General features: G+C 34.9%; 1 protein-coding gene across 2 annotated transcripts; it reads left to right on the top strand.

The window, feature by feature from the left end:
• The first annotated feature begins 1,892 nt into the window (after window positions 1–1,892).
• LOC109175774 (E3 ubiquitin-protein ligase BRE1-like 1) lies at window positions 1,893–12,468 on the top strand. Of its 2 annotated transcripts, none has more exons than XM_019325127.1 (19): window positions 1,893–2,038; window positions 2,521–2,661; window positions 2,788–2,884; window positions 3,869–4,096; window positions 4,212–4,373; window positions 5,446–5,639; window positions 5,720–5,803; window positions 5,931–6,050; window positions 6,159–6,345; window positions 6,434–6,594; window positions 6,681–6,752; window positions 7,839–7,915; window positions 8,957–9,151; window positions 10,566–10,638; window positions 10,821–10,907; window positions 11,359–11,496; window positions 11,584–11,786; window positions 11,888–12,053; window positions 12,168–12,468. In XM_019325127.1, exons 1-19 carry the CDS (start codon window positions 2,021–2,023, stop codon window positions 12,297–12,299), a joined length of 2,535 nt encoding a protein of 844 aa, XP_019180672.1. In that variant the 5' UTR covers window positions 1,893–2,020; the 3' UTR covers window positions 12,300–12,468. The 2 variants fall into 2 exon arrangements, with proteins under 2 accessions (XP_019180672.1, XP_019180671.1); XM_019325126.1 differs by having other exon boundaries at window positions 2,500–2,661.
• Window positions 12,469–12,689: the final 221 nt, after the last annotated feature.

Here is a 12,689-nt window from a genome sequence, read left to right as displayed (position 1 = left end):
TAATAATAATCAAAAAAAAAAAAAAAGAATAAGCATAAAATGAGGAAGCCGTATGGCTCTTGTGTGCTGTAAACCATAATTTGGTCCTGAACTTTGTAACTCGGTTGCAGCATATCACGTTTTCTTGAAGAGAAATAAATGAGGGCAATTTTGAAATATTGAAAAGTAATCTCACATTACCTAACTAAAATTTAATAATCAGATTACTTCAAATATACTCACATTTCCTACGTGCTAGTAATCTTGCATTATTTACCCTCTCAGATTACCTAAACCAAACATGGTAATCTAAGATTACCTTTCTCAGATTACCTTGAACCAAATGCCCCCTAAAAAATTAGGATAGGGAGGAATGGAAAGCAATTGTTATACCATGAACTAAGTCCACCTTGCATTGTGGATTTTGGTCCAAAGCAACTTTCATATTATGTGTCTATAATTAATATATATGTCTTCTATTAATAATTATGCACATATAAATAATAAATTATATACATATAAATAAATTAAATGTACGTAATATGTTAACTGCACATACATAATTTATGTGCAGACTCATAATAGATGGAAATAGAAAGCGTATAGTTGAAATTTGATTCTTATCTAAATAGGGAGTTATGATTATTGTCCATATTGCCTTCTTAGGTATGAATTAGAGCATCTCCATTAATGGATTAAGCTAGTTTTTGGGATGTTTTTGATGAAGTGGTGAAGAGAGAAGGAGAGAGAATGTATTCGGTCTTCTTGTAAGTAATTAGTTTTTTTGTGAGCTTGTAGGAGAGAAAAAAATTAGAGGAAAATCATAAATGTGCGCGTTTCGTGCACATACGGTGCCCAGTCGGGCGCGTGCACTACATGCATCGGTTGGCGTTAATTCTACTTTGAGGCACTATTTTTGACTCTTAATAAAAGTGATACTATTGAAGCAATTTACCCTCTATCTTCAATTGCATTTAGGGTGTATTTGGAAACTTGGAAAATGATTTCTTTTCTGAGTTTTTGGTGTTTGGCTAGGCAATGAAAAGAGAAGTCAAAGGAAAATGACATGTAGTCAATGGAAAATGATCCCTCTTTTCCGGAAAATGACTTCCCCTTTTTTGGGGGAAGTCATTTTCCATTCGGTTATCTCCTCCTCTGGCTGGAGAAGTTCTGCCTCCATCAACACTCCACCAACACTAGCTGCGCCAACAATCCCCCAACCAGAAGAGCTTCACTCGCAGTATCATGCAACAATGGCAGAGGCGAATTCCCAGTTGCCCAACCAGAGACGCTTTCCCATGTGCTCTTGAGCAACACTAGTCGAAGGAGAAGGTGGGCATTGAGGGACCACCGCCACAGGTACTAATTCCGATTCGGCAACCATCTGAGTCCAGCGCTGAGACTTGGGACTACTGATCCTGCCGACGGCAACAACGTTTAGTGCAGGAGGAACAGTCGGGGTAAGGTTAGAGGATGCGATAGCCATCAATGACAATTGAGGTTTTCTTTTTCTGTCAATGCTCGAAATTCAAAAATTGATATAAGCTTCCAAATTAGGTTTCAAAATCAGAGTAAAATCTTCTAACCTAAAGATCATAAACAAACCAAATAACAAATTCCAAACAATAAAAAAAAATCAAATCTGTTTTTTTTTTTTTTTTTTTAAAGTCAAATATGTTTGTTCCTAGTGTTTATTTTTCTGTTCATTTTCTGAAAAATGAATCAAACACACAAAGACAGTTTTCTATTATGCAGCCAAGCACTGAAAATGAAATTATTTTCAAGAAAATGACACATTTTTTAGAAAACATTTTTCAGAAGTCATTTTCCTGCGTTCCAAACGGACTTTTAATCCAAATGACATGTAGAGTGGGAGAGTGATGATGTATATTACTCATAACGGCCAATCTCCCAAACGCACCTTAACCGGTCCCGCTATATAAATAAGGAAAATCCGAAATTCTTATTTTCTTTTTCGGTCGGAGGGACAGTACCCTGCCGGAGATAGCAAAGAAACCTTCGTCGGAGGTCTATTCTTTCGATGGATACCCTTATAAAGGTGTGAGTTTCGATTTTCTTCTTTTGTTTCAGCCCTGCTGCATCATTATCAGCCAAGTCTTAACTAACATGCCGTGCCCGGGTCACCGACTAGTGGACTCCGACGTGCCGAGTTCACTCTGCGAATTTGGGTTTGCATTTACAAAATTCAGAGTCTGTGTGAATCATAACCGTGAAATGTTGTTGGCTTTAATTTGTTCTATCGTTTGGGTGTTAGATTTTTCTCGTTTCTTTTTGGATGATCAGCTATGTCTGTTAGTTTGTTGGATTCTAGAGTTTGCCGAGGTAAATTTGAAATGTAGTTTTCCAAGGAACAACTAGAGAATTCGGTACATTATTCTGTCTCATTTCCGGTTCTGGGAAAATTGGTGTCTCAAGTTCTGTTAGTGCCCGTAAAGCTGTAATCAGTCCCTGCAGCCATATATTCTATTTACGGAGTAATTTGATGTTTTGATTGTTTAGCTTGATACTGCTGTGCTGCAGCATCAAAATCAAAAGCTTTCGCAAAAGTTGGAAGCACAGAAGATCGAGATTGCTGCATTTGAGTCCAAATTTACTGAACAAAAGGAAAAACAACAACCCTATGATAGCACTTTGTCATTAGTCCAAAATTCGTGGGAAGAGGTATTGCTCTGTGCTCTTACTGTCTTTGTTTGAGAAGCTGCGTTGCCGCATTTATTTTATTGTATGATGTGTACTGTGTATACTGAAATTCAAAAGGATGCCCTTTCTGATTTTAATTTTTACTAGCTGGTTGATGAGCTGAAAGCACGCACAAATCACTTAAAGGATTTCTCAATTTGCCTAAAGGATTTGATCAAGCATAAAGATCGATTTACTCAAGAAGGTTAAGTATACTCCGTAATACTTCTTTTGTTTCTTGTTATTTCATTTTAGAGCATTCTCAACCCATTTGTTGAAGGAATGGAAGGACCATGATACCACTTCACAAGGATTATAACATCCATCCAGAAAAGAAATGAAAATGAATAAAACAAAACAAAATCTCAGAGCCCATTAGAGTGTCTCTTTCATTCTAGGCTTTCCTCCATTATATTCATTAATATTTCCGACGTTCCTTGTTTTATTGCCCAATTCACCTAGTTCTTCCTTGTTAATTTCTTAGCCTTCTTGCTTCAATAGTTATGTTGGTTTGTTGAGCTCTTCTTCCATTCTTCTCTCAACTACTCAGTAGTTATTAGAAATGTATTGGGTGCTTTGTCTGTATACTCTGGTAACTCCAGGATCATGGAGTGAAAATAAACGCATGGTATATTTAGCACATATATCTCCATACTTACATTAATATTCCTCTTCTTCATCTCCCTAAAAAGCTCTTAGATATCCTAGTGAAGGCCATCCTACATTCATTATCTCTCAATTCTGTTTATGTTGCATAATATAGTATTATAGTGTTCACAAGAACTAGAAAATTTGAGTGAACTTATGGCGCATTATGTGCCTGAGAATCTGAGATTTCAGTATTCCACACCAGCTCTTTGCCTTTTTTGCTATTTCTCTTGTTCTCCTAGCCATATACGGAGTACTATTTAATCCCTGTATTAACTCTGTCTTATTAGCTTTTGCTATTTTGTTGATTAATCTTTGATTGATTTCTTCAGAACATTCATTGAACTTGGCACAAAAGTGTTGATAGCACAACATTTTGAAATAGGATTTAATCCACTTTGATGGTAGTAAATACAACTTAATTTTCATATAGGACCAATTTCACCATTCATCATCATGCTATTGATATGTTTGACATCAGTGAATGTTATTGCCATGTTAATTGATTCCCGGTGAACTTGAACGTGTTTATGTTTACTAGATGGTTCTTCACCAGCTGGTGGTGATGCTTTCATGAGTGAGCTATTACAAACAGATGAAAAGGATAGCAGCTCTTCCGTTGATACAACATCTATAGTGGTAGAGGACAAGAAAATAGATGATGACAGGACTATGGACTTAGTGTCTAATGCAGTTGGAGCTGTTGATGACCTCTGGCATATAAAGGATAAATTGTATACTTTAGTTCTTAAGTCACTTTCAGATGATGGTACGATGCACAGTTGCGTTATTTGCATGTGCGTTTGTTTAAATCTTAAGTGATTATGACCACTCAATCACATTCTTTACTTGTCTCTTTTATCTAATTTCTGATTTTCTATCAGGATTGATCCCTGCAGAGTCATCCCATGAATTGAAGATGGAAGTTAAAAACCTGAGGCAGACTCTAAATGAACTCCATGTGAAGCACATAACATTGACAGGTGAATTGCAGAGCCATAGAGATGCTGATGCGAAGAATAAAGCTGAGATTAAGCGTTTAAGAGGTATGTTTGCATTGACCATCTTTTTCTGTGTAGTATGCGGAGCTACTATACTAAATAAGCAATCATTTAGCAGAACAAAGTGTTATTTGGTTGTGATGAAGACATGATGTCTAAGAAATTCAGTTTGTTCAAGAAAATGCCTTTAGTCTAATACAACATAAGCACTAGATGAGATTTAAAGAGGATTTTTGGTGACATTGCTGGGGTTATTAAATATTATGTTTGCTTCTGTGTCATGACTCTTATATCCATGCCCTTGAATTGATGTTTTCTGGGATTAAAAGGCTGATAAGAAATACCTTGGTATTCATTTATGCGAATCAAAATATATGCTTCTATAATGTATTGGTCCACTTGGTATTTCTCATGAGTGCTCCATTTTCTCTCATTATGCTATGCCTCACACACACACACACACACACACACACATCTTGAAATTTCTGGTTAATATTTTCTTTTGGTGGTTTTGGAGAGTGAGGATTAATTTTTTTAGACAGCATTGTTAGTATATTGCAGGGTGGATTTTCCCTGTCAAATTACCGCCTATGAAAGAAAGAAGATTTGTTGGTTTTCCACCAACAGCTACAAGAACAATTTTGAACATTTGGAACTCCTTGAGCTTTTAGCAGATTGTTTTACTTCTAGAAAAGCAGAAAAAATGTTCAATGTTCCACTAAGTTAGGATCTATGAAGAATAATGAGTTAAAAGATTCATCATTCATGTGAAAGCATTTATTTTTTGGCTAATCATCCTTTTTCTGCTTGTTAAAATTAGTGGAAGGAATGGATTTCAAATTGTTCAATTATCAGTGGCTCCTTTTTGTCACTTTTTTCTTCTTTTTCTAGTTTTTTTTTTTTTTTTTTTTTTTTTTTTTTTTTTTGGGGGGGGGGTGGGGGGGTGGGGGGTGGGGGGTCTAATCACTTTAATAAATAGTAGATTTTCTTGGCATTATCTCTGAAATATTTCCATTTAGTGATTTATGCTGCAGCCTTTTGTTGAAGTGAGGGTCACCTAATTTGTCATGGAAAAGTACTTTGGAGCTTGTGTTTACTTTTGGTGACTTTTGTTTAGGGGAGTTAGAGAAAACAATTGCAGATTTGGAAGAGAGTAACAGAAAATTGGCAATTCTGAAAGCAGAGAAAGATGTTACAAAAGGGGCTTTTTTCCCAGTCCTGAACGTTGGTAATAAGCATGCGGCTGGTGATAAGGTCAGAGATAAACAGAAAGATATGCAAGACATGGAGTCAACCCTAAAAGAGTTATTGGTAATATTGAATTGTTCCTTTCTTGATTTTAGTCAGTCAAATTGCAGTTGATAAATCAAGTGACTTGAGCTTCCTTGCAGGACCAATCCTCCTTTCGACTATTAGAACTCAAAGATCTTCACCAGGAAAGGATAGAAATATTGAAGCATTTGTCTAACTTGCAGGTTAACTGGAGAAATATTTTGATTTCCTTTTTCCAACTCTCCCTTTTTTATGAGAGTTCTTGTTAATCTCTGAGAGTGCCTTGGTACTTTGTTCAGTAATGGCTTTAATTGGATATTTGCTTTATAGAACATGTTGAAGAATGTGAAGTACATATGCTCTTCACAATCTTATGTCTTAATTAAAGAGCAACTTGAGAAGACTAAGGCAGATTTAGCTCAGTATCAATCTATGTATAAGAAAATACAGGTAGCTACTGGTTGCTAGTTTCATCTGTGTCTTTTTTTTTTCTTTTTTTTTTTGGGGGTCCTGTTTTAAGTTCCAATTGCTGGTAACAGATTAATTCATTTTATATAGGTTGAAAAGGACAATCTCTCTTGGAGGGAGAAAGAAATGAATTTGAAAAATGATTTACTTGATGTTTTGCATCGATCCTCCACTGTTGCTGATTCCAGAATAAATGATCTTGAAATGGAGATACAGAAACATAAACGTGAAAGAAACCTGATTGAGATGAGGCTGGAAGAAGCTTCTAGAGAACCTGGTATTAAGTCATATTACAATATTTGCTGCTGATGTTTATTTGGACTTTGTTGGTTATGGCAATGCTGACTTGGTGTCATTTTTTTCAGGTAGGAAAGAAATTATTTCTGAATTCAAAACTTTGGTTTCTTCATTTCCAGAAGAAATGGGTAGTATGCAGAATCAATTAAGAAATTACAAAGAAACTGCTGCAAATGTTCATTCTTTACGTGCTGATGTTCAGTCTCTTTCCAATATTCTTAACCAGAAGGTTGGTCTGATATCTTTCTTTCTTCAGTTCTTTTTTTTTTTTAAGATTCCGTAGGTTAAAATATTTCTTAAATTTATTTTTTTCAGGTTGAACAGTTGGAAAAATTGTCTGCTATATCCGTTGCCCAGGACACTGAAATGCTGAAGTTGCAAGCTATAGTATGATTTATTTCTGCTACTCATTAGAATTTTTCATCCAATCAATCATATTTTGATTGATGCTTGGCATATAACAGCTTTTGTATATGTGAGGATTCTTTTGGTGCATAAAATTCAAATGTTTAAAAATGCACATCCAAGTTGAAAATATCTTTTCAGTAAGGCATGAAACATATAGAGGATGTTTTGCCCAAAATGGATGGAAATTTAATGACCTTTTGGTTTTCTCCAAGGGTTGAAATATTCCAACCATTACTACATAAAACAGAATATAAGGGATTAATTCTACAACTTATCCTAAAACCAGCCAGAATAATTCCAGATTTCCTATAAACTGAAACTCTTCTCCCCTCTTCTCTGTAAATTGTTCTTTTGCTTCTATTATTCTTCAGAATGTGCAAATAAGGCAAAGAAAATGCCCCCTCCAAAGAAGCAATTCGAGGTCCTAGCTTTTTTCTCTTCCTCTTGTCCTGATAAACCAGAAAACCTAGAACAGTCAATAATATCTGCAAAGGGTAGCTCTTCAAGAAAAGACAGTGTTATACATTTGCTTTTATTGATGTGCAGTGACTTAGGAATCTCAAAACTTGAGTTGTTAGGTTTCATGGTTTTTGCTTGTTTTGTTATTTACAGATTGTGCCTTTTCCAGTATTATCTCAAGGTTATTTTTGTAGCATCATGATGAGCTTTTCAGAAATGATGGAAAACATTATTTATGCATCTTGAAGATTTAGTTGTTAAATTAATGTAGTTATGTTTGGAAGCATCGTGGTATAGAAGTAAGTTTCTGTCCTCATTGCAGGGCCTTTTTTTAGAAGTTAGGTTTGGGTAGTCTATATTAGTCTCATATGTTACTTTCAGTTTATTATTATTATTGTTGTTGTTGTTGTTCTAAGAGTTTTTGACTGTTCAACTACTATTTGATTAACTGTTCATGACCTCAAAGCAGTAACATATTCTCTATAATTTCCTTTTAGTATTCCAAAGCATAATCTATCTTTCTCCCGGTTTTATATTTTCTTTTAATCTCCAGGATTATTTATTTCTGTTTCTTGAGACTTTCAATTCTTGGATTTATTGGAGTAGGTTCAAGATTTGAAGGAGAATGCTGTGGAGCTTAATCTCTTTTTGGACATGTTCAGGCGTGAGTCCCCTTATACCAGGTAAAACCATCTGTGGTACCTTATTACACGAAATAATGAGATGATTTTGACTGAATATATTTCAATTATTATTATTATTATTTTTTTTTTTTGAGGATAGATTGGAGTAGATAAAAGAGAAAGGGATTTTTGGGTGGGTGGGAAGCAGTGTTGTGGTATATTATTTCTTTGCAAATGTTATTAATGATATCTTGCTGCACTTGTGACCAATTATAGAAGCACAAGAGAGTGGACTTCATAGTATTATATAATCTGAGTAATATTTTTCCCTTGAAATGATTAAATTCAAAGTTAGACTGTAGCATATGAGATATTTAAAATGGTGGAGATTGCTAATTTGTTATGTTTGGTTGTGTTTTAAAACTTCAATTGCATCAATGTTTGCATTGCTTAAACTTCAATCACATTGTAATCAATGATTCAATGTTTGGCTGTATTTCACCACTTAATTGTTTCATGTGAAGTTGTCTTAAAGGTAAATTCTATACTGTAGGAAAAGCATGCTTGGTTAACATGGTCTCCATACACAGGTTGTTAGATCAGTACGTTCCAAAATAATTCTGAATTTTTGTGTAACATTGTCACATTGTCAACTGGTACTTTCTTAATTATTACGGAGTAATTCTTTAGCATATATGAATTATGAATATATACCCATGAATCCCATGATTGGACTATTGAATTTGAGTACTTGACCTCTAATGCATGTGTCTATGTTTATATTTGATGTTTGGAGTAACCTTATTTTATTTTATTTTATGTTATTTATTTGTCTCTTTTTTATGTGCAGTGCTAAAGTTATACTTGCTCAATTTGCAAAGCAGTATGCTTGATTTGCTTGCTCCTTAATTCTGTTGTTTAAAGATATTGAATGTAACCCTAGCCCTTGTAGGGTTTTAGTAATTACCAGACCCACCTGTACCTTTAACAGTATATATAAATAGGGCATTGTACACATGTTTTATATACACATATGAAAGTATTTTTCTCTGTAACAAAAGTGAAACACCAGTCTCACTAACATTGGCAATTGAAATGCAGGGATGTTCTTGAAGCCAGGGACTCTGAGTTCAGGGCTTGGGCTTCTGTTCAGAGCTTAAAAACTTCTCTTGATGAGCAGAATTTGGAAACTCGAGTCAAAACTTCAATTGAAGCCGAGGCTAGATCTCAGCAAAAGCTTGCTGCCACAGAAGCTGAGATTGCTGAGCTGAGACAGAAGTTGGAGGTTTCTAAAAGGTTTATTCTTCATCTTTTAAATATTTTATAGTAGTTTTGAACTTGTTCTGAAGTGATAATTCTTGGAGAATGTTGAAAACCAGAAAACTGACGTACTCTCCTAGCTTCAATTAGCCTTTTGGTTACTTCATAAAATTTTCTTGTGTCCAGTTTGTTTATTCCTTTGTTTTGGGGCTGCTTCATCCCTCCCATAGGGGGACGCGGGAGGGTGCGTTCTCTTTTAGTAAAGTTTCTAATATCCATTTCAAAATTCCTGAATTAGTGTGAATAGACAATTTGCTAGAAATTGGATGCATTTTCTTATCATGTAATCATGTCTAGGCTTTCATTTGGAACTTGAAAATCCAATCTAACATGTTTTGGCCATAGAAAGTAAGCCCAATCTTGTTATTTGTTCTCAATGCATGGTAAACTTTATAGGTGATTCATGTCTCTCTCCAATTCATTAATGGTATCCCCAGTTTTGTTAATAAATTGCAGATTATAAAGAATAAAGAATTTATAATGATAATGAATCTTTATACATTCTTGGTTTTTTAATATTTATGAAGTTAAAAACTAAGGTCACATTTTCCTAACCTACATTCATCCATATACATGCCCCAATAAACACACACAGATATGAATGTAACTATGCAGTAGGAAGTGGTTGAGTTCTTATATCAGCCACTATACCAGTATTAAGAATGGATAATAATTGCTGTAAAGAAAGATCCTTGAATTTGATGGAATCAAATGGCTGGGTAGAACAGAGTCAATATTACTTATATACAAGTAAGGAACCTAAAATGTAAAGACATGACTCTGTATTCTAAACACCCCCCCCCCCTCAAGTTGGAGCATATAGGTCATATGCCCCAAGCTTGTTACAAATATATTTTATTCTAGGACTTCTAAGCGACTTAGTAAGAATATCCCCCAATTGATTAGTGGAGTTAACATGGTTTGTAGTAATCAATCCTGTCATAATCTTTTCCCAATGAAGTGACAATCACAACTTCAATATCTTTGGTTCGTTCATGAAAGACTGGATTCGTAGCAATATGTGAGTTGCCTGGTTGTCACATATTAATGTCATATTGTCATCTGCCTAAGATCACAATATTGTAGCTCTTGAAGTAAGTGCTTTAGCCATATGAGTTCACATGTAGCTAGAGCCATGGCACAATGTTCAACTTCTGAACTAGATATGGCTACCACATCTTGCTTCTTGCTTTTCCATGAAATCAAGTTACCACCAATGAATTTGATGGAATCAAATGGCTGGTACAACAGAGTATATATACAAGGAACCTAAAGTGTAAAGACATGACTCTTTATATAAGACATGATTCTTGTATTCTAACACTTGCAATTTATATTTTGTTGGTAGAATTTGTTCAAACAGATTACCAATTCTTTATTGCCTCTTCAGGGAACAATCCAGATTTTCTGAAGCCTTGAAATCCAAACACGAGGAGACTGAGGCCTACCTTTCTGAAATTGAGGTTTCACTTTTCTACTTCCATTCAACTGCACCCCACCCCCACCCCCTCCCTTCTTCTTCTTCTTTTTTTTTTTTTTTTTTAAATAAAATAAATTTAATTCTTATTTTATAACAAGTCTATTTATGTGAGGATATATCTATATTAATATTCTTAAATAAACCTAAACTTAATGTGTGCATCAGACAATTGGCCAAGCCTACGATGATATGCAAAATCAAAATCAACAACTTTTGCAGCAAATCACTGAGAGGGATGACTATAACATTAAGGTAATAGCCAATTAAAACTGCTCTGTATTTTGGTCGCATACTTCTGTTCCCTTTGATATAAATTTTTTTGGTCGCATACTTCTGTTCCCTTTGATATAATTTTTTGTAGCTTTTATTTTCTCCAGATTGTGTAATTTAAGCAAAACATTGATCTATTGATAAATGTGTTACAGATGGTTTATCAAATACAATATAGTTCTTTTTTCATTCTCAATGAATTTCATGCGTCATGGACTACATGCATGCCCTAGCCCCTAGGTGCACACAATGTGGATGTTTATTGTAGATAAATGATATCTTTTCATTGTGTGAATTTACATATTAATTACAAAAAATTCCCAGGAGTGTTGGTAGTATAGTTCTTTCTTAGTGTTAGGTCATCCCATATATTTATTCTGTCAGAGATTATGCTACGAAACCTAGCACCTTATTGTATCTCCTTTCCTTTCAGCTTGTTATGGAGGGAATCAGGGCAAGACAGCAACAGGATGCTTTACTTAAGGAAAATCAAACCTTGGAGAAAGCGATTCAAGAAACCAAAACAACTTGCAATTTCTATGAACTAAAAGCAGCCAGAATTGATGATCAGGTATATATATATATATACATAGTTGTTTGTAGTACATCAAATAATTCTTGCTTTGTAGGGATTAATGGTACTGATGTTGCGTTGCAGTTAAGAACATGCTCAGACCAAGTCCAGAGGCTTGCGGAAGATAGAGTTCAGAATAGAGCTACTTTGGAAAGTTCTCAGAAGAGGTTAATAGATGCTAAAAAATCATCCCAGCAACAACGGGAGGCACTTGAAGAGCTCCAGTCCAAGGTTGATAAAAGCCGAGTAGATCTTGCTGACCAGCAGATAGATCTAGAGAAAGAAAGGTAATTTAAGATTTATCAAGTTTTGTCCTTTCGGGTACTGTACAGTCTGCAACTAACAACCCATCTTTCCTTTCCCTTTCCCTTTATTTTGGTTCAATTAGATTTCAAAGGAAAAGGGCAGAAGAGGATGTAGAAGCTCTAAGGAGAAAGACTACACGCTTAAGGTCACAAATTGAGGGGTTATCTGTTATCGAAAAACATCAACAGAAACTGAGGGAATACAAGGAAATACTCAACTGTAGTGTATGCCATGACAGGCGAAAGGAGGTATGAATCGAACATTGATCTTTATTTTTACTCTGCACAAGAATTTGCTTCTGCCATGCCTTAACCTGTGTGGCCTGTGGTGTATTTCATATTTTCATGTGCGATTGGTTTCAGGTTGTCATCACAAAATGCTACCATCTGTTCTGTAATCCTTGCATCCTAAAAGTCATCGAAGCACGCCATCGCAAATGCCCAGTTTGTGCTGCAAGCTTTGGAGCTAATGATGTGAAGCCTGTTTATATATGACTATGCTGTCTTTTTAGAACATCTGTTCTTCCTACTTATATTATGCTTCCTTGTATTTAGTTGCAAAGCATGGATTTACAGCCATTACATATTGTTTGGATTTGTTTAGTAGTTTATCTAGTAGACTTGTTTTTTCTCATCCAATATAATTTTAACGGGCCATTTGGTTACATAATTTTTTGTAGTATGAATATTATAATTTTATGTTTTTATTTGGTTCAATTGAATGTGAGACTTCCTTAGAAATTTGAATATGGAATTTCTATATAATTTTTTAGGGGCATTTGATTCATATTATATTTAACATTGGAGTTACTTGGCGTGTGGGTCCATTATGTATGCAAGCAAATGTTATATTATAGGGATGTTAATTGGGTCAGTCCTTTCGAG

Source organism: Ipomoea nil, unplaced genomic scaffold (assembly GCF_001879475.1).
Source record: "Ipomoea nil cultivar Tokyo-kokei standard unplaced genomic scaffold, Asagao_1.1 scaffold0688, whole genome shotgun sequence".
Lineage (NCBI taxonomy): Eukaryota > Viridiplantae > Streptophyta > Magnoliopsida > Solanales > Convolvulaceae > Ipomoea > Ipomoea nil.
This window is presented reverse-complemented; position numbering and strand designations above follow the sequence as displayed.

Bases quoted from the DNA above. Each gene is read 5' to 3' on its own strand.
- LOC109175774 (XM_019325126.1), top strand. The intron at 6,595-6,680 runs GTTGGTCTGATA...TATTTTTTTCAG, and splicing joins CCAATATTCTTAACCAGAAG to GTTGAACAGTTGGAAAAATT. The intron at 10,908-11,358 runs GTAATAGCCAAT...CTTTCCTTTCAG, and splicing joins GGGATGACTATAACATTAAG to CTTGTTATGGAGGGAATCAG.